The sequence below is a fragment of the Thalia democratica genome, chromosome 9, assembly GCF_965202585.1.
Source record: "Thalia democratica chromosome 9, ktThaDemo2.hap1.1, whole genome shotgun sequence".
Lineage (NCBI taxonomy): Eukaryota > Metazoa > Chordata > Thaliacea > Salpida > Salpidae > Thalia > Thalia democratica.
In genome coordinates, this window is record NC_139173.1 from 22090100 (window position 1) to 22112331 (window position 22232).

The 22232-nt window shown below is 29.8% G+C and overlaps 3 protein-coding genes across 3 annotated transcripts; all 3 read left to right on the forward strand.

Annotated features, from left to right (window-relative positions):
* Positions 1-285: 285 nt before the first annotated feature.
* Positions 286-1646, forward strand: LOC145844519 (p53 and DNA damage-regulated protein 1-like). The gene is made up of 2 exons (XM_082951916.1): positions 286-488; positions 1170-1646. Exons 1-2 carry the CDS (start codon positions 312-314, stop codon positions 1347-1349), a joined length of 357 nt encoding a protein of 118 aa, XP_082808042.1. The 5' UTR covers positions 286-311; the 3' UTR covers positions 1350-1646.
* Positions 1647-9909: 8263 nt separating this feature from the next.
* On the forward strand, positions 9910-10999 carry LOC145844919 (p53 and DNA damage-regulated protein 1-like). The gene is made up of 2 exons (XM_082952338.1): positions 9910-10134; positions 10820-10999. Exons 1-2 carry the CDS (start codon positions 9910-9912, stop codon positions 10997-10999), a joined length of 405 nt encoding a protein of 134 aa, XP_082808464.1.
* Positions 11000-17024: 6025 nt separating this feature from the next.
* LOC145844605 (p53 and DNA damage-regulated protein 1-like) lies at positions 17025-18116 on the forward strand. The gene is made up of 2 exons (XM_082952001.1): positions 17025-17225; positions 17937-18116. The coding sequence occupies exons 1-2, from the start codon at positions 17049-17051 to the stop codon at positions 18114-18116; spliced, it is 357 nt and encodes a 118-aa protein (XP_082808127.1). The 5' UTR covers positions 17025-17048.
* The last annotated feature ends 4116 nt before the right edge of the window (positions 18117-22232 follow it).

Sequence of the window (22232 nt, forward strand, 5' to 3'; positions counted from 1 at the left end):
TAATTGGTCCTGGGACCTGGTGAACAAAAAAACCTTTCGATCATCTAGTTGCACACACCTGGGATACCTTTTAACGTCTTGTCCAGGACATATTTATTATACTTTTCTTTTAAATCTAGTTCAATCGCTTTAAAAACATTCTTGACTTCAGAAAATTTTTGTGCGTGTACCAAACAAATAAATTCAACAAGATTTTAAGATTCTTATTAAAATTTAATCAAAACGTGTGTATCTATTGTTATTTATACAAAAAAAAAAGCAAAATGGCAGCGAGAAAGCAGCAAATGGACGACCTGGTGCGCCAAAACAAAATGTACCAGGACATCAACAGGCTGGCCGAGCGGGTCGTGTCCACCAAGCATCACGTGATCAAGCTGTGCGAGATGGAGAATTCGAACCGGGAAGCTCTCAACGCCCTCAAGCGGAAGGAAAATTCCGATCGGAAGTGCTGGGTGAATATGGGAGGCATGTTTATTAAAATGAACAAGGTTTGATGTAATTGAAGTTTTATTTGTTTTAAAAATATTATTAAAGTATAAGAGTTCTGCGAAAAAAAAATCCAACTGTTCAGTAGACGAATTCTTTTTTTTTTTTTTGTTGAATTTTTTAGCTTAATCACAAAAATTTTAACTAATCCATTCAATTTTGATGAAAATTGTACATGAACAAAATTTGTTGTTTAGAAAAAGTTTGATACGTTAGTAATCACAGTTTGAAATTAAAAAAGTTATATATGAACATACAGTTGAAAAACTTCAAGACTCATTTTTACAAAGTTTTGAGGCACTGATATATTTCTAGTTATTTGAAGAAGCTGTAAGTTTTGTTAAATTTTAAATTTTGTAATATACATGTGCAATGTTTTTTTTTTCCTTTGTTTCGATTAAAAACACGTGGTGAATGAAAAAGTTTCACTTTTATTGTTTATTTTTAGTCAGAAAATTTGTTATAAATGCCTTATGATTTCAAAACAATGTACCATAAACTAAGAACTTTATTAAACTTACAATTTTTTATAAGAAAAGAAATACGCCATTTACTAAAGTTGTTAACTAAGTACTAATTTAATAACTACTATACAATTCTTTACTTTATTCCAACTAAAAAAATCAAAATTCATAAAATCTCTTTTTTTTTAACAATTTGAAATGATATACTTTTACTCCAAGGATCAATGCAGAAACATGATCGTGGAAGATCAGGCGAGGTTGAGGGCGGGAATCGAGGAGGGGAGAAACTGCCAGCCGGACAAAGTGGCCGCGTTGAAGGATGCCGAGGGAGCGAGTCACGTGACCGCCTTCAACTTGAAACCGCTGTCGAGGCAGGAAGTGAAATGCGTCAAGTATTGAACTTTTTTGCTTCAGTCCTTCTTAGGTTAATTTTCCAGTACATGCCTGTTGATTGTACTTTGCTGCATTCCATTGTGTTAAAGTTATGATTTTCCTTTAAATACATATATTGTGACAATTTTACTAAAACTTAGTTGATAAAAAAAACACTAGGCACGTAAGCAAATGTAGTTATTTCTTTTTAGATACAGATAGTTGTGATTGCTATATTAGTTAAGATAAATTAAATTTGAACATTATTTTTGCTTCGTTTTTTCTCTCCAAGTTTCACAATTTTTGTTTTATAATAAAAATTTATACTGCAAAAGAGAAAAAATGCTTTAATAACTAATTTCGTTGTTTTTAAAATAATGCAATAATAGAAGTTTACACAAACAAAGTAAACAAAAATAATGTCAATTTTTTTTTCAAAGCTTATTTACAATTTATTATAGCTTTGATTATCAGATTAAAATAATTATTTTGAGATTAGCTGAAAATTTTATAATTTAAAGATTAGGACTTGGATCTTACTGAGAACCCAATATAAAGCTTTAAAACTTTATAAGCTGAATATATTTTAGCTATACATTGATAAAAATTGAAGTGAAGAGGAAATAACTATGCTTAATATTCATCAAGTTAATGTTTTAAATAACTAATGTAACCTAGTTGAGAAATACAAACAGTGAATAACTAACTGTAATTACATTATTTAATATCTTTTCAGTCCTACATTTTTTCAAATAGATTAATAATTAAGTTTGTATAAAAATATGTTGTATTAGTCTTAATTGTATTCCAGTCATCCAATTATTCTTTGCTGAGATTTTTTTTAAAAGTATTTGCCAATATAAAACTAATATCTGGTAAGCAAGCATGTAATCTATTGTCAGAGTTTTTAAAGCAAGCAATTTAGGTTTTTGGTTTTTCATTTTAAGCTCAAAGCAGTGTTTCATACTAGTAAGTAATATGTTGTTATGATTTCTGCCAAAATGTTTTTCATAAATAAATCAAAAATGTTTTTTTACTGTTAAGGAAAAAATTATTCTTTCTAATTAAATATCCATTTTTAAATGACTCTTACTTTTAGTAGTTTAAAATTAGTATTGAGAGCTGTAACAACTAGACAAAGTACCAATACAACAGACAGGTCGAACTGGAGAATTTATTTTTGCATGTTTAAAAATTTTTAAAGACACTGCCCAAATAAGTCTACCAAACCATGCTTTTTCGAAACTTTGATCGTTTTTAAGTTATCAAAAAAAACGGCAAGTTAAATAGAATTTAGTTTTTATTGAAGGTCCTCTACCTTTAAGGATATCTAAGCCGACAAAGTAATTTGGTAATTATAAAAACCTCTGACATTCTAAAATAAGTTTAATATTGCTTATTATTCTCTTAATTTCCTAAACATATAACATAGTTATTCTATGGAAACTTAAAGTATTTGATTATTAAAATCACTAGTTTATGATAAACTAGAAGCAAGTGGCAACTTTAACATTATTTATTAAATAAAACTTAAGTGTAAAGAAAAAAATAAGTTGTAACAAAACTGAAATCACACATTAAAGTTTGTACAATAAAAGTACCCAACACTTAATTAAATATTGAAAAAACTAAAAATTCAAAACTAAACTCGGACAAAAGCAGTTTAAATTATTTTAATACCCTTTTTCTCCATTTTGACTAAGGTGTGTGTTAAAACGTCCACAGGAAACAGTTCATCAGCAATCTCTTTGGCAACACAATCAGGAGTGTCCCGATTCTTCCTGTTAAATTTTAGAGATAATTGTTAATAATCTAGTTATTCTGTTTTAATATAGATTGAATATGTTACAATTTTTTTTTACTAGCAATTTTTAAGTTATTCACTTTTGTTAATTGTATGTAACAACTTAAAATAAAACCAACCATTTAACAATGAAATATTGTGCTTCTTCATTAGTTGCTTCACCCAATATCTTCTCAGGTCTCAGTCCTCTTTTGCTGTCAGGAGGTATCTTGTCATAATCATCATTTAATATGAACCTTTTGGCAAGAGGCTCTCCACTTTCAGTGACTCTCTTCGGCCTTTCAACTTTGGGACTCTGTTTTGTCACCGGCACAACACTTTGAGGCGTCTGATTGGAATATTTTTCCGTGCCACCCGATGCACTTGATGGACTGTTGAGCCAGTAGTCTGTGTAGTTCTTATCAGAGTCCAGCTTTGGTAACTGTTGGTTTTTCAATTGATACTGAGAAACGTTCCAATCGTACTCGCCTCTTTTCCCTGCTTTGGAACTGTCAGGCGTTACTATGTGTGGCATGCCAAGGCGTTTTTTTCTTCTCCAGTTTTCATCAATTTTTTTCAGCATATCGAGTTTTTCTTTTTGAGAATGAAATATTTTTCTCAGTCCAACTCTACCTTGCACTTTTTTTCGTGCAGTTGTAAGTTCAGATTGCACTTGTTCCCTCTTCGAACTCGTTACCTGCGCAATTTTTTTCGCAGTTGTGGGCGGCGAACAATCCGAACTCGACGACCTAAAATCGTCTGTATCGTCTGAAGACAAACAGTCTTTTAAGTTCCAACCAGGCATCTTCGACTTGTCGTCCGACGTCGGCACGTTGCTCGAGCTTGCAGATTTCGTCCTCCAGTCGGAAGATCTCAGAGGAAGAAACTTTTTTGCGGCATTTAGAAAGTCGTCTGAAGGTGAGTACGAAGCAGATGGTGCTTGGTTCGAGCTTTCATTCTTTGTCCTCCAGTCCGAGGATCCTGGAGAAAGAATATTATTTGCGAGATGGGCCGACGAGAAGTCGTCTGATGAAGAGTACGAAGCAGATGGCACGGAACTGAAGCTCGTTTCCTGATTGGTAGAACCGGTGAGCTCCTGGATCAACCTCAAACTGCCTTCGTACCCTTCAATCAAATTTTCACAGTTGTACAAGTGATCTTCACGCACCCAAGAATTCTTCGAACTGTTGAAATTCAAACGGTTTTGAAAATGTCAAATGGTGTTGTTTAACAATTTGCAAGTAATTTGATATTAAAAATTAGTAACTCTCTATGTTTTGTTCATATGGAGCAGAGTTTCCCAAAATTAGCCATGACAGAAATTTAGGGTTCATAAGGTCATAATTTGAAACTTATACTAGATATTCTGGAGTTGATGATAAATAAAGGTAATAAGTGTTTTTAATGGTAGTTTTGATGCTTACATCAGATATTTTAGACTTAATGATGAAGAGAAAAAAAAGTTCTTTTATGTTTTCAATGGCAGTTTTGAAAAATTACAATAGATATTCTTGAGTTGATAATAAAAACAAAAAAATTAAAAACATATTTTTATACAAACTTAATTATTAACCTATTGGAAAAAATGTAAGTTTGTATAAAAATATGTTGTATTAGTCTTAATAGTATTCCAGTCATTCAATTATTCTTTGCTGAAATTTTATAAAAAAGTATTTGCCAATATAAAACTAATGTCTGGTAAGCAAGCATCTAATCTATTGTCAGAGTTTTTGAAGCAATTAAGATTTTTGGTTTTTCATTTTAAGCTCAAAGTTGTGTTTCATACAAGTAATATGTAGTTATGATTTCTGCCGAAATGTTTTTAATAAATAAATCAAAAATGTTTTTTTATTGTTAAGGAAAAAATTAGTCTTTCTAATTAAATCTCCATTTTAAAATGACTCTTACTTTTAGTAGTTTAAAATTAGTATTGAGAGCTGTAACAACTAGACAAAGTACCAATACATCTGACGGCTCGATCTGGAGAATTTATAATTGCATTTGTTTAAAAATTTTTAAAGACACCGCCCACATAAGTATACCAAACCATGCTTTTTGAAACTTTAATCGTTTTTAAGTTATCAAAAAAATGGCAAGTAAAGTAGAATTTAGTTTTTATTGAAGGTCCTCTACCTTAAAGGATATCTATAGCCGACAAAGTAATTTGGTAATTATGAAAACCTCTCACGTTCTAAAATAAGTTTAATATTGCTTATTATTTTCTTAATTTCCTAAACATATAACATAGTTATTCTATGGAATTTTAAAGTATTTGATTATTAAAATCACTAGTTTATGATAAACTAGAAATAGCAACTTTGACATTATTTATTCAACAAAACTAAGGTGTAAAGAAAAAAATAAGTTGTTACAAAACTGAAATCACCCATCAAAATTTGTACAATAAAAGTACCCAAAACTTAATTAAATATTGAAACAATTAAAAATTCAGACAAACAAAACTGGGACAAAAGTAGTTTAAATTACTTTAATACCCTTTTTCTCCATTTTAACTAAGGTGTGTGTTAAAACGTCCACAGGAAACAGTTCATCAGCAATCTCTTTGGCAACACAATCAGGAGTGTCCCGATTCTTCCTGATAAATTTTAAAGATAATTGTTAATAATCTAGTTCTTCTGTTTTAATATAGTTTAAATAGTTTAATACTTATAAGATTGAATAAGTTAGCAAAAAAAATTGTTACTACCAATTTTTAAATTATTAACTTTCATGATTGTATGTAACAACTGAAATTAAACCAACCATTTAACAATGAAATATTCTGCTTCTTCATTAGATGCTTCACCCAATATCTTCTCAGGTCTCAGTCCTCTTCTGCTGTCAGGAGGTATCTTGTCATAATCATCATTTAATATGAACCTTTTTGCAAGAGGCTCTCCACTTTCAGTGACTCTCTTCGACCTTTCAACTTTCGGACTCTGTTTTGTCACCGGCACAACACTTATAGGCGTCTGATTCATATATTTTGCCGTGCCACCCGATGCACTTGATGGACTGTTGAGCCAGTAGTCCGTGTCGAACTTATCAAAGTCCAGCTTTGGTAACTGTTGGTTTTTCAAGCGAGACTGAGAAACGTTCCAATCGTACTCGCCTCTTTTCCCTGCTTTGGAACTGTCAGGCGTTACTATGTGTGGCATGTCAAGGTGTCTTTCTCCTCTTCTGTTTTCTTCGGGCGACCACTGCGACAGGTGGTCGCAAATGTCAACGTTTGGAATTTTTGTCAGCGCATTCAATGTTTCTGTACCAGCTTGAATTTTTTTTCTAAGTCCATCCATACCTTGCACTCTTTTTCTTGCAGTTGTAAGTTCAGATTTATTTTTTTTACTCAGTGCTCTATCTCTTGAATTTTGAAGTAAAAGTTGCATTTTTTCTCTATGCGCGATTTTTTCAGCGCGTTTAACCTCCTTGCTTTTTCTCGCAGTTTTGACCATAGTGGGCGGCAAACAATCAGACCCCGTAGAAGAATCGTCTGACGACAAACAAGCCAACCAGTCTTTCAAGTCCCAACCAAGCATGTGCGACTTGTCGTCCGACGTCGGCACGTTGCTCGAGCTTTCATTCTTTGTCCTCCAGTCTGAGGATCCTGGGGGAAGAATATTATTTGCGAGATGGGCCGACGAGAAGTCGTCTGATGAAGAGTACGGAGCAGATGGCGCGGAACTGAAGCTCGTTTCCTGATTGGTGGAACCGGTGAGCTCCTGGATCAACCTCAAACTACCTTCGTACCCTTCAATCAAATTTTCACAGTTGTACAAGTGATCTTCATGCACCCAAGAATTCTTCGAACTGTTGAAATTCAAACGGTTTTGAAAATGTCAAATGGTGTTGTTTAACAATTTGCAAGTCATTTGATATTAAAAATTTATTACTCGCTATGTTTTGTTCATATAGAGCAGAGTTTCAATTGAGCCATGACAGAAATTTAGGGGCCCATGACGTCATAATTTGAAACTTATACTAGATATATTGGAGTTGATGATAAAGAGCAAAATAAAGGTAATAGGTGTTTTTAATGGTAGTTTTGAAGCTTACACCAGATATTCTGGACTTGATGAAGAGAAAAAAAAGTTCTTAAATGTTTTTAATAGCAGTTTTGAAACTTACAATAGATACTCTTGAGTTGATGATAAAAACAAAAAAAAATAAAAAAGCTATATATTTTTGAGTAATCTTGTTGGAAGGAGCAATAGCTTTTTTTATTTATGTGTAGGGACCCTTTTTTAAAAAAAGTTTGGAAAACCCTGATGTAGAGTCAACTTAGTAGATAAATACTACATTTTCTTTTCATGTTTTTAGATGACCTATATATTTTGTTTTTTTTTATTATTGAATTACACTATTTCTACTTTATTCAATACGTATTTTACATAAGTCAGTAAATGTGAAAAAGTTAAAGTAAAGTAGTTAGATTTAAAATATATCTGAAAAACAAAATACATCATTATACGTGTCTATATTTTATTTTTGCATGCTCAAGTATATTTTTACACAAATTCAAGAGAGCAACTCACGGATCGCTGCAGTCTTTCCATTTCACTTCATAACTTTTATCTTTTTTGCCAACGATGTCGCCCACTTTACACAACAAAACTTCCTTGTTCGTTATCACGTCAATATAAGCCCCGTTAAATTGGCAGCGAGCCATTATAATTACCACTAAAAATATGTATGATAAACTGAAAGTTTAAAATTTAAGTTAGTGGCTGCAAGTAGAACAAGTATAAGTAGAATAGTTTAATTCTTGATCACTAATTTGATAAAATGTTATATCATTAAATTTGTTACTTATACTTGTAGAAATATAAATTCATGAAAAGTATTAAGTTTTCAAATTTAAGCATAAATAAGTTGTTTTTGTGTGTATAAAACAGAGATTACTAAAAAATCGATTGAAATATAACTAAAAAATAAACAAATTTTAACATTTAACTTAAATTTTAGAATTTTTCATTTATTAATGCAAAGTTTCAGTTTGTCTCTTTATAATACTTTGAACAAATTATTAGAAATTGACTCATGCTTCAAAAGTTGAATATCTAAATTAGAGTTATGCTTTAACAATTAAATAAACACAATTTGGCTTTTTATGACTTTGTAAAATAACATATACTTCTGGTAAAATTAATGTTATTTGTAGTTATCAAATGATCAATATCTAGGTAGAACTACTAAAAGACACAAGTTTTATTTGAATAAATCAAACTTGGAACTTGAACGTTATGAGGTGAAACGATTCATAACTTGTTTTAAACTAAAAGAATAAAAAATATTTATCTAGTAAAAAAATATAAATTTGTATATTTATATAAACTTTTAAACTATAAAAAGCAAAAAATTAATAAATTAAGTTACAACGTACTACTAATGCTAACTTATTAATTCGTCAAGGTGTAATTTTCAAAGTTAATTTTTATATAAATTTATACGCAAAATATATTCTACAACTGATTATTTCATAATGTTTTAGTGGTCAAATATTTTAGATTCGACCTGTTATTAGAAAATAAAAATTGAAAGTATCAGAAATCAAGCTACATTTTATAGCGTTAAAAAAAAAGTACAAAAGTAGTTTATATTAGCCTGCGTTTAGCATAAGAATTTTATTGACTAAGAATTATAAAAGATTTTAAATATTTTCATGTAATGATAATTAATAAAAAGAAGTTTACGAAGTTAATAAATATTATAAAAATATTTATTAACTATAATATTTTCATAATCTTTATTGTAAAGTAGGGTGGGGCAACTTGCTGCCCTCTGGGTGAAAATGCCAAATATTTACAAATTTTAGCGAAATCCGACCCGCGAAAGTTAAAACTGTGGTCCGTTAAAACAAACTTTTGAAACTTACAACATAAATTTTAGAATTTGTAATGAGGCAAAAATATTTCAGGTACAACTTGAAAGACATTTGAAAATGTCACTAGATAAAGTAAAATAAAATCACATAGGTTTTTTTTTGAACAAAATAAATAATAATGAACTAATTCGACTTAACTAAACAAATAATGGTCGGAATAAATGAAATAATCCGACCAAAAACGTTGTCCATCCTTATCATTTTGGGTCTATCTTTCCGCAATACTCGTTTTAGTTATTTTTTTAAAATCATTTGGTTGTATCAGAAAACAATAGTCATTTGGTTGTTTTTTAAGTTTTTTTATTTAATTTATCTCCATAAAATTTATTAGTTATATTTATTCAAAGAACGTTAATAGCTGAACATGATAATTTATAAGTTTACAAAAAGTTATTGTATAACTGCATACTAATAATACTTTATTTAAACTAGAATTGTTTGTTATCATTCTTGAAATTTAAACTCAAAACGTCAAGTCGTTTTTAGTTTTTGTATTTAAATATTGTATTTATACCGTTAGTTGTAACTTTATGTTAAAAACAAAGTCAGTTCTTTGAAGTATAAAAAATAATAAAATAGGTATGCCAACTGACAAATACTTTAAAACGTACAAAGTTTAATATGACTTTTTTCTTATTTAAAGACAAAAAGACGCTCAAAATAATTGGTCCTAGGACCTGGTGAACAAAAAAACCTTTCGATCATCGAGTTGCACGTCACGGGTACCTTTTAACGTCTTGTCCAGGACATATTTATTATACTTTTGTTTGAAATCTAGTTCAATCGCTTTAAAAATATTCTTGACTTCAGAAAGTTTTAATGCGTGTACCAAACAAATAAATTCAACAAGATTTTAAGATTCTTATTAAAATTTAATCAAAACGTGTGTATCTATTGTTATTTATACAAAAAAAAAAAGCAAAATGGCAGCGAGAAAGCAGCAAATGGACGACCTGGTGCGCCAAAACAAAATGTACCAGGACATCAACAGGCTGGCCGAGCGGGTCGTGTCCACCAAGCATCACGTGATCAAGCTGTGCGAGATGGAGAATTCGAACCGGGAAGCTCTAAACGCCCTCAAGCGGAAGGAAAATTCCGATCGGAAGTGCTGGGTGAACATGGGAGGCATGTTTATTAAAATGAACAAGGTTTGATATAAATGAAAGTTTGTTTTAATAAAAAGTTGAAAATTTCAACTATAAGAGTTGTGTTAAAATACTAAATTAGAAGCAAAAGACATGTTTTCGATATTGAAATTTATTAAAACTAAAGTTTATTAAAAAAGACTAAAAGAAATTTTGAGTTTGAAAATTTTATACATATTCTAGTATTAATGAAGGTTTTTCTGCAGCAACTTAAATACGCTGTTTTTAGTTTTGTTACTGGTTTAAAAATTTGTGCATTTTGAAAAGTTTGGAAAGTCAGCACTGTGTATACCATAAAATAAGAAGTTTGTTAAACTTACAGTTTTTTATAAGAAAAAAAATCACCAATCCACTAAAGTTGTTGACTGAACTAAAACTTGTTTTAGAACTTTGAATTGCAAACAAAATTTTCTCAGCAAAAAAGTGCAAATAAAAGTTTTAATTAATAAAAATTAGAGAGTAACAATAATGATAAATTAATTATTTTTGACAATAGTCAAGTTTTTTTATACCTAATATATTTATCTTTAGTATAAATATATACAACCTATTGTATAAATATATTGCTATATTATTATTGCACCATTGCAAATTATATAATTTTTTACTTTATTCCAAGTTAGAAAATCAAAACTTCAAAAACCCTCATTATTTTTAATCATTCAAAACAATATATTTTTACTCCAAGGATCAATGCAGAAACATGATCGTGGAAGATCAGGCGAGGTTGAGGGCGGGAATCGAGGAGGGGAGAAACTGCCAGCCGGACAAAGTGGCCGCGTTGAAGGATGCCGAGGGAGCGAGTCACGTGACCGCCTTCAACTTGAAACCGCTGTCGAGGCAGGAAGTGAAATGCGTCAAGTATTGAACTTTTCGCTTCAGTCCTTCTTAGGTTAATTTTCCACTACAGCCCTGTTGATTGTACTTTGCTGCATTCCATTGTGTTGAAGTTTTGATTCTTCCTTTGATACATATATTTTGACAATTTTACTAAAACTTAGTTGGTTAAAGAAACACTAGGCACGTAAGCAAATGTTGTTATTTTTCTTTTAAGATACAGATAGTTGTGATTGCTATAATAGTTAAGTTAAATTAAGTTTGAACATTATTTTTGCTTCGTTTTTTTATTTCTACATTTCACATTTTTTGTTTTATAATAAAAGTTTATAGTGCAAAAAAGAAAAAAATTTCAATAGTAATTAGTTTCGTTGTTTTTAAAATAATGCAATAATAGAAGTTTACATAAAGAAAGTAAACAAAAATAGTGTCAATTTCTTTTTCAAAGCTTATTTACAATTTATTATAGCTTTGATTATCAGATTAAAATAATTATTTTAAGATTAGCTGTTAATTTATAGTTTAAAGATTAGGACTTGGGTCTTACTGAGAACCCCAGATAAAGATTTAAAACTTAAAAAGCTGAATATATTTTAGCTATATATTGACTATGCTTAATATTCATCAAATTAATGTTTTAAAAAACTAGTGTCACCTAGTTGAGAAATACAAACAGTGAATAACTAACTGTAATTACATTATTTAATATCTTTCCACTCCTACATTTTTTCCAATAGGTAATTAATTAAGTTTGTATAAAAATATGTTGTATTAATCTTAATTGTATTCCAGTCATCCAATTATTCTTTGCTGAAATTTAATAAAAAAGTATTTGCCAATATAAAACTAATGTCTGGTAAGCAAGCATCTAATCTATTGTCAGAGTTTTCGAAGCAATTAAGGTTTTTGATTTTTCGTTTTAAGCTCGAAGTAGTGTTTCATACAAGTAATATGTAGTTATGATTTCTGCCAAAATGTTTTTCATAAATAAATCAAAAATGTTTTTTTACTGTTAAGGAAAAAATTATTCTTTCTAATTAAATCTCCATTTTAAAAAGACTCTTATTTTTAGTAGTTTAAAATTAGTATTGAGAGCTGTAACAACTAGACTAAGTACCAATACACCAGACAGCTCAAACTGGAGAATTCATTTAGCATAAGTTTTAAAAAAATTTAAGACACTGCCCAAATAAGTATACCAAACCATGCTTTTTTAAAACTTTAATCGTTTGTAAGTTATCAAAAAAACGGCAAGTTAAATAGAATTTGGTTTTCATTGAAAGTCCTCTACCTTTAAGGATATCTATAGCTGACAAAGTATTTTGGTAATTATGAAAACCTCTGACGTTCTAAAATAAGTTTGATATTGCTTATTATTCTCTTAATTTCCTAAACATATAACATAGTTATTCTTTGGAATAAGTATTTGATTATTAAAATCACTGGTTTATGATAAACTAGAAGCAAATAGCAACATTTGACATTATTTATTCAACAAAACTAAGGTATAAAGAAAAAAATAAGTTGTAACAAAACTGAAATCACACATCAAAGTTAGTACAATAAAAGTACCCAACACTTAATTAAATAATGAAACAATTAAAAATTCAGACAAACAAAACTGGGACAAAAGCAGTTTAAATTACTTTAATACCCTTTTTCTCCATTTTGGCTAAGGTGTGTGTTAAAACCTCCACAGGAAACAATTCATCAGCAATCTCTTTGGCAACACAATCAGGAGTGTCCCGATTCTTCCTGTTAAATTTTAGAGATATTTTATAATAATCTAGTTCTTCTGTTTTAATAAAGTTTCAATAGTTTAATACTTATAAGATTGAATAAGTTAGCAAAAAAAATTGTTACTACCAATTTTTAAATTATTAACTTTCATGATTGTATGTAACAACTTAAAATTAAACCAACCATTTAACAATGAAATACTGTGCTTCTTCATTAGATGCTTCACCCAATATCTTCTCAGGTCTCAGTCCTCTTTTGCTGTCAGGAGGTATCTTGTCATAATCATCATTTAATATGAACCTTTTGGCAAGAGGCTCTCCACTTTCAGTGACTCTCTTCGGCCTTTCAACTTTGGGACTCAGTTTTGTCACCGGCACAACACTTAGAGGCGTCTGATTCATAAATTTTTCCGTGCCACCCGATGCACTTGATGGACTGTTGAGCCAGTAGTCCATGTAGTTCTTATCAAAGTCCAGCTTTGGTAACTGTTGGTTTTTCAAGCGAGACTGAGAAACGTTCCAATCGTACTCGCCTCTTTTCCCTGCTTTGGAACTGTCAGGCGTTACTATGTGTGGCATGTCAAGGCGTTTTTTTCTTTTCCAGTTTTCATCAATTTTTTTCAGCATATCGAGTTTTTCTTTTTGAGAATGAAATATTTTTCTCAGTCCAACTCTACCTTGCACTTTTTTTCTTGCAGTTGTAAGTTCAGATTGCACTTGTTCCCTCTTCGAACTCGTTACCTGCGCAATTTTTTTCGCAGTTGTGGGCGGCGAACCATCCGAACTCGACGACCTAAAATCGTCTGTATCGTCTGACGACAAACAGTCTTTTAAGTTCCAACCAGGCATCTTCGACTTGTCGTCCGACGTCGGCACGTTGCTCGAGCTTGCAGATTTCGTCCTCCAGTCGGAAGACCTCAGAGGAAGAAACTTTTTTGCGGCATTTGGAAATTCGTCTGAAGGTGAGTACGAAGCAGATGGCGCTTGGTTCGAGCTTTCATTCTTTGTCCTCCAGTCTGAGGATCCTGGGGGAAGAATATTATTTGCGAGATGGGCCGACGAGAAGTCGTCTGATGATGAGTACGGAGCAGATGGCATGGAACTGAAGCTCGTTTCCTGATTGGTAGAACCGGTGAGCTCCTGGATCAACCTCAAACTGCCTGCGTACCCTTCAATCAAATTTTCACAGTTGTACAAGTGATCTTCACGCACCCAAGAATTCTTCGAACTGTTGAAATTCAAACGGTTTTGAAAAGGTCAAATGGTGTTGTTTAACAATTTGCAAGTCATTTGATATTAAAATTTAGTAACTCTCTATGTTTTGTTCATATAGAGCAGAGTTTCAAGTGGGCCATGACAGAAATTTAGGGGGCAATGAGGTCATAATTTGAAACTTATACTAGATATTCTGGAGTTGATGATAAAGAGCAAAATAAAGGTAATAGGTGTTTTTAATGGTAATTTTGAAGCTTACATCAGATAATCTGGACTTGATGAAGAGAGTAAAAAAAGGTTTTTATATATTTTCAATGACAGTTTTGAAACTTACAATAGATGTTCTTGAGTTGATGATAAAAACAAAAAAAAAAAATTAGCTATATTTTTTTGAGTAATCTTGTTGGAAGGAGCCATAGCTTTTTTGATTTATGTTTATGAGCCCTTTTTTAAGAAAATTTCGGGAAACCCTGATGTAGAGTCAACTTGGTAGATAAACTACATTTTCTTTTCATGTTTTTAGTTGAGCTATATATTTAGTCTTTTTTTAGTTATTGAATTACGCTATTTCTACTTTATTCAATACGTGATTTATATAAGTCAGTAAATGTGAAAAAAGTTTGAGTAAAGGAGTTAAATTTAAAAAATATCTGAAAAACAAAGTACATAATTATACGTGTCTATATTTTCTTTTTGCATGCTCAAGTACATTTTTACACAAATTCAAGAGAGCAACTCACGGATCGCTGCAGTCTTTCCATTTCACTTCGTAACTTTTATCTTTTTTGCCAACGATGTCGCCCACTTTACACAACAAAACTTCCTTGTTCGTTATCACGTCAATATAAGCCCCTTTAAATTGGCAGCGAGCCATTATAATTACCACTAAAAATAAGTATGACAAATTGAAAGTTTAAAATTAAGTTAGTGGCTGCAAGTAGAACAAGTATAAGTAGAATAGTTTAATTCTTGATCACTAATTTGATAAAATGTTATATCATTAAGTTTGTTACTTATACTTATAGAAATTTAATTTTATATTGAAAATATACTGTATATATAAATATACTATATTGAACATATAATTGAAAATATTTATAAAAACTATTGAATTTTCAAATTTAAGCATAAATAAGTTGCTTTATTGTATATAAACAAAGGTTATTAAAAATTAATTGAAATGTTACTTAAAAATAAACAAATTTTAACATTTAATTTAATTTTAGAATTTTTCATTTAACAATGCAAAGTTTAAGTTTATCTCTTTACAATACTGAAAACAAATTATAAAAAATTGACTGAACCTTCAAAAATTAAAAATTTAAATTAGAGTTATGCTTTAATAGTTAAATAAACACAATTTGGCTTTTTATGACTATGTAAAATAACATATACTTCTGGTAAAATTAATGTTATTTGTAGTTATCAGATGATAAATATCTAGGTAGAACAACTAAAAGACACAAGTTTTATTTTGAATAAATCAAACTTGGAACTTGAACGTTGTGAGGTGAAACGATTAATAACTTTACATGTTTTAAACTAATAAACTAAAAAATATTTATTTAGTAAAAAAATATTAATTTGTATAATTATATAAACTTTTAAATAATTAAAAGCAAAAAAATTAAGAAATTAAGTTACAACGTACTACTAATGCTAACTTATTAATTCGTCAAGGTGTAATTTTCAAAGTTAATTTTTATAGAAATTTATACGCAAAATATATTCTACAACTGATTATTTCATAATGTTTTTGTGGTCAAATATTTTAGATTTGACCTGTTATTAGAAAATAAAAATTGAAAGTATCAGAAATCAAGTTACATTTCATAGCGTTAAAAAAAGTACAAAAGTAGTTTATATTAGCCTGTGTTTAGCATAAGAATTTTATTGACTAAGAGTTATAAAAGATTTTTAATATTATCATCGAATAAAAATTAATCAAAATTAGTTTAAGAAGTTAATAAAAATTTAAAAAAATTTTTATTAACTATAATATTTTTGTAATTTTTATTGTAAACTAGGGTGGGGCAACTTGCTGCCCTCTGATTGAAAATGACCGGCCAGCCAATATTTACAAATTTAAGCGCAATCCAACCCACGTAAAACTGTGGCCCGTTAAACCAAATTTTTGAAACTTACAACATAAATTTTAGAATTTGTAATGAAGCAAAAATATTTCAGGTACAATTTGAAAGACATTTGAAATGTCACTAGATAAAGTAAAATAAAATCACATAGGTTTTTTTTGAACAAATATAATAATAATGAACTAATCCGACTTAAGTAAACAAATAATGGTCGGAATAAATGAAATAATCCGACCAAAAACGTTGTCCATCCTTATTATTTTGGGTCTATCTTTCCGCAACAATCGTTTTAGTTCTTTTTAAAAATCCTTCTGTTGTATTAGAAAACAATAGTCATTTGGTTGTTTTTCAAGTTTTTTTTTAGTTAATTTATCTCCATAAAATTTATTAGTTATATTTATTCAAAGAACGTTAATAGCTGAATATGAGAATTTATAAGTTTACAAAAAGTTATTGTATAAATGCATACTTATAAAACTTTATTTAAACTAGAATTATTTGTTATCATTCTTGAAATTTAAACTCTAAACGTCAAGTCGTTTTTAGTTTTTGTATTTAAATATTGTATTTATACCTTTAGTTGTAACTTTATGTTAAAAAAAAGTCAGTTCTTTTAAGTATAAATAATAAAAAAATAGATATGCAAACTGACAAATACTTTAAAACGTACAAAATTAAATATGACTTTTTTTTTATTTAACGACAAAAAGACGCTCAAAATAATTGGTCCTAGGACCTGGTGAACGAAAGAACCTTTCGGTCATCAAGTTGCATACACCTGGGATACCTTTTAACGTCTTGTCCAGGACATATTTATTATACTTTTGTTTGAAATCTAGTTCAATCGCTTTAAAAACATTCTTGAATTTAGAAAGTTTGTATGCGTGTACCAAACAAATAAACTTTTACAATATTTTAAGATTCTTATTAAAATTTAATCAAAACGTGTGTATTTATTGTTATTTATACAAAAAAAAACAGCAAAATGTCAGCGAGAAAGCAGCAAATGGACGACCTGGTGCGCCAAAACAAAATGTACCAGGACATCAACAGGCTGGCCGAGCGGGTCGTGTCCACCAAGCATCACGTGATCAAGCTGTGCGAGATGGAGAATTCGAACCGGGAAGCTCTCAACGCCCTCAAGCGGAAGGAAAATTCCGATCGGAAGTGTTGGGTGAATATGGGAGGCATGTTTATTAAAATGAACAAGGTTTGATATAAATGAAAGTTTGTTTTAATAAAAAGTTGAAAATTTTAACTATAAGAGTTGTGTTAAAAAACTAAATTAGAAGCAAAAGACATTTTTTCGATATTGAAATTTATTAAAACTAAAGTTTATTAAAAAAAGACTAAAATAAATTTTGAGTTTGAAAATGTTATACATATTCTAGTATTAATGAAGGTTTTTGTGCAGCAAGTTAAATACGCTGTTTTTAGTTTTGTTACTGGTTTAAGAATTTGTGCATTTTGAAAAGTTTGGAAAGTCAGCACTGTGTACCATAAAATAAGAAGTTTGTTAAACTTACAGTTTTTTATAAGAAAAAAAATCACCAATCCACTAAAGTTGTTAACTGAACTAAAACTTGTTTTAGAATTAAAAAGTGCAAACAAAATTTTCTTAGCAAAAAAGTGGAAACAAAAGTTTTAATTAATAAAAATTAGAGAGTAACAATAATGATAAATTAATTATTTTTGAAAATAGTCAAGTTTTTTTATACCGAATATATTTATATATAGCCAGTTTTCTTGTATGTTTATCTTTAGTATAAATATATACAACCTATTGTATAAATATATTGCTATATTATTATTGCACCATTGTAAATTATACAATTCTTTACTTTATTCCAAGTTAAAAAATCAAAACTTCAAAAACCCTCACTATTTTTAATTATTCAAAACAATATATTTTTACTCCAAGGATCAATGCAGAAACATGATCGAGGAAGATCAGGCGAGGTTGAGGGCGGGAATCGAGGAGGGGAGAAACTGCCAGCCGGACAAAGTGGCCGCGTTGAAGGATGCCGAGGGAGCGAGTCACGTGACCGCCTTCAACTTGAAACCGCTGTCGAGGCAGGAAGTGAAACGCGTCAAGTATTAAACTTTTTCGCTTCAGTCCTTCTTAGGTTAATTTTCTACTACATGCCTGTTGATTGTACTTTGCTGCATTCCATTGTGTTGAAGTTTTTTTTTTTCTTTCTTTGAATACATATATTTTTACAATGTTATTTTGATAAATAACTATAAGTCTGATGAAAAAAATTTATTAAAATTTACAACACTTTTTTAATTGGTTAAAAAAATACTATGCACTAAAGCAACTGTTGTTATTTTTTTTTTAAGATATTTGTGGTTATAAAATAGTGTTAGTTAAAATTAACTTAAACATTGTTTTTGCTTCGTTTTTTTTTCTACATTTCACACTTTTTGTTTTATAACAAAAGTTTATAGTGCAAAAGAGAAAAAAAATGCTTTAATAACTAATTTCGTTGTTTTTAAAATAATGCAATAATAGAAGTTTACACAAACAAAGTAAAACTTTTTTATTAATATTAGTAATTTTTTATAGGCCTATGACATAACATATTAAAAAAATTAGAGAAAATAAATTTAATCTTAGCGTCAACATTTTTTATGAAGTTTGTAAAATTTTTATGTTCGACTAAAATTTTACTAACTTAAAAGTTTTCTTCACCAAAAGTTCTTTCTTAACACCAGGTCATTTGACAATAAACGCTAAAGCTTCGTTTCTATCCCTAATAACACTCTGTTATTGTTGGTATAGAACTACTTAATTTGTTATTATCAAGCAGGATATAAAATGTTTTACTACATATTTGTAGTTGTATAAAGTATTTTTTACCAAGTTATTGGTTGTACAAAATAAAAAATGCAGTCTTATTAAACTGAGTTATAAACACCTTTCAAAAAAAATTATCAATGTTTCTTAATTTTCTAAAGGGTGTACGACTCGATAACTGAAAGGTTTTTTCGTATAAAAGGTCCTTAGGCCAAAATTTTTGAGCGGTTTTCTTTTAAGGTTCAATAAGGAATAAAAAAGACTGACTAATATTGGGGAATTCAAAGAATCTGAGTAATTTCACTTGCGACAGTGAGATGTTTCAGTAGATTAAATCGTAACAAAAATAAATCAGAATTACTTATGATAACAATTTTTTATTACTATTTGTTATACAAGGTTTGATCATACTAATTCGATCATCAGACCACAAGCTTTCGGTAGACTGAGACCGGTTTCGTCCTGATTAGGACACTCATCAGTTCATAAGTCACAACCGTTTTCAATCTGACTGCAATGGATTGAGTCTAATCATGACGAAACCGGTCTCAGTCTACCGAAAGCTTGTGGTCTGATGATCGAATTGGTATGATTAAACTTGAGCTTTTCTCACGGTATATGAAAGTCTAGGCTTCAGTTCTGTAGACTTTCGCCAATGTTTTTGTTGACTATATGGTATATTTACAAATGGTCATATAAAAGAAAGGCATTAAACTGAATAAAATCAGTATATTTCAAATTTATTTTGAAAGAATCCTCATAAATATTTTTAAACAATGTTTTATTAATCAATTTAGAAATAGAAAAAATTAAGGAAAAATTGCACAAATTCACTAAAAGCATAGGCATAAATATAATTTTAGAAAACCCCTCTTGGAAGATTGACTACTTAGATCTAAATTTCGGGAGCGGGTCAGAATGACACAGCGACAAAATGACACGGTCGTCAAATAGACACGGTGCGTCACTTTGGCACAGCGACAAAATGACACGGTGCGTCACCTTGGCACGGTGCGTCACTTTGGCACGGAGGGTCACTTTGGCACGGCGACAAAATGACACAGTGCGTCACTTTGGCACAGAGGGTCACTTTGGCACAGAGGGTCACTTTGGCACGGCGACTAAATGACACGGTGCGTCACTTTGGCACAGCGACAAAACGACACGGTGCGTCACTTTGGCACGGAGGGTCACTTTGGCGCAGCGACAAAATGACACGGAGGGTCACTTTAGCACAGCGACAAAATGACACGGTGGTTAATAAGGGAGGGAACGATTTGTTGTGAAACTTCAATGTTCATTGGTATGGACAACGATCTTATTGTTCTAGGAAACTTTTCGGTTTCCTGTCTTCTAACCGGTTTTGTAGAATCAGCAACAATCACATCGATTAACTTTTAAAACAAAGACCGCAGGAATTTTTGATCGTGACTTCATATAATAAAGTGAAACACGTAATGTTTATACCTTCTATTGTCCATCGTCGCACTTATAAACAACATGCTCATTTTTAAGCAGTAGCAAGGTGTTAGGTGTGCTTAAAAGCTGTGCTTAATAAACGACAACTAGTTGTTTATATCAAACAACGTTCACAAAGATGCAAAAACAGCAACTTTTTTTAACAAAATACGACTGCCAAAATTAAAGGGAATTTATTTTTGACCTCTTTCGTATGGAAAAACTTAAACACAGTTTAGTACTAGAACTTAAAACGAGTAATAAAAATTAGAAAGTTGTTTGCCATTTTACGACTAAAAAGATAAAAACTCATATAAACATATTTTTTAAACTTCAGCAACATTCTGATTTAAAAAATACAATCTTCATTTTAGATCAATCATTCATTACATTAAAACAATAAACTAGTAGATGTAAATACAGAGGAAAATTTGTTTATAAACTAAAACTCAGACGTTATCGAAAGCAACTTTTCTGCTGTTGTAATTCTAAATTCTAATGCGGTTCTTATTTTACGTTTTAATGCTTAAAAAAAATAATACTTGCGCTCTTTTGGCGACTTAATAGGTTGCAATTTTGAACTAAAATACTGCATTCCCTGACAAAATATAATAATAACTTTTTTTTTAAACTTTTTAATCAGAAAGAAATTAACTCCTAATTAATAAACAATATTGTTTTAAAATTTTAGAAAAAAGTTTTATTAAATCCTAGAAAATGTATTTATTTTTACAAAAAACTCCTTTTTTTATTCGCAAGATTAAAAATAAAAAATTAAATATTATTTTCATAACAGAGTTAAGACAAAACCGAGTTTTCAAAACTTTATAATAAAACTCAAGACTATAATGTAGAAGAATTGTTTTACAAGCAAATTAAAATCTGCTTTTACTGTATTATTATGAAATTTATTTACTGATTTTGTATTAAATATAAATGCAATTATATCCTTATATGCAATAAAATACTATAATATCTGTCATACTCAAAGTTTAATTTTTTATATTTTAGACTAAAAAGTTTTTTTAAAATAAAAAAGACTTAAAGTATTAACTTTAATAGAATGGCTGCAGCTTTAATTAGAAAACTGCTGCAGCAATGTTGTATGTATAATATCTACTAATGATTATTTTTATTTTAAGGTCATAAATATATAAAGCGCATGAATGGTTGCATCAGACTCTTAACTTTCTTAATACTATTTTTAACTTTTTCATAAATTTAGGCTCCAAGTCCGTTTATTTTAATTATTTGCTTTTAGACAAGTTTATTATATATTTTCAATACAGAGTTTTAAGTAAACATCCTAACTTATTAACTTTTGTTGAATATAAATATATATACATATTTAATATAAATGGCTAGTTACTACAAAAGTTGCTTAATCTGTATTTTTATAAACTAGAGTTAAAACACGAATGACTTATTCTTACTACGAAATAACTCTGTATTAAATTAAATCTCAGTTATTTTTTATAACATTTCCTGACAATAATTAATTAAAATTTTAACAAAAAACACTAAATTTTATTCAGTACATAAATATGAAAAATCGTGAAACGTAAAAAATAAAACTTAAGAATATTTTAGTTTTTATACTATGACTTAAATTTAAAAGCAATGTATCATATATAGTTTCAAATGCATCAAGCTACTATAGTTTGGAAAAAATATTATAATATTTTGTTTAACTAATTACTATCGAAATTTTACAATTAAAAGTTATATTACTGAAGATGTTTAGTTTTGCTTATAAGTTTGTTAATCCATGCTATAGCGACGCACCGTGTCATTTAGTCGCTGTGTCAAAGTGACGTATCGTGTCATTTTGTCGCTGTGCCAAAGTGACGCACCGTGTATTTTTGTCGCTGTGCCAAAGTGAACCTCCGTGCCAAAGTGACGCACCGTGTCATTTTGTCGTTGTGCCAAAGTGACGCACCGTGCCAGAGTGACGCACTA

Excerpts from the sequence above, each read along its gene's own strand:
- LOC145844919 (XM_082952338.1), top strand. The coding sequence starts at position 9,910 with ATGGCAGCGAGAAAGCAGCAAATGGACGACCTGGTGCGCCAAAACAAA. Across the intron at positions 10,135-10,819 it reads TGTTTATTAAAATGAACAAG|GATCAATGCAGAAACATGAT; the intron begins GTTTGATATAAA and ends TTTTACTCCAAG.
- LOC145844605 (XM_082952001.1), top strand. The coding sequence starts at position 17,049 with ATGTACCAGGACATCAACAGGCTGGCCGAGCGGGTCGTGTCCACCAAG. Across the intron at positions 17,226-17,936 it reads TGTTTATTAAAATGAACAAG|GATCAATGCAGAAACATGAT; the intron begins GTTTGATATAAA and ends TTTTACTCCAAG.
- LOC145844519 (XM_082951916.1), top strand. The coding sequence starts at position 312 with ATGTACCAGGACATCAACAGGCTGGCCGAGCGGGTCGTGTCCACCAAG. Across the intron at positions 489-1,169 it reads TGTTTATTAAAATGAACAAG|GATCAATGCAGAAACATGAT; the intron begins GTTTGATGTAAT and ends TTTTACTCCAAG.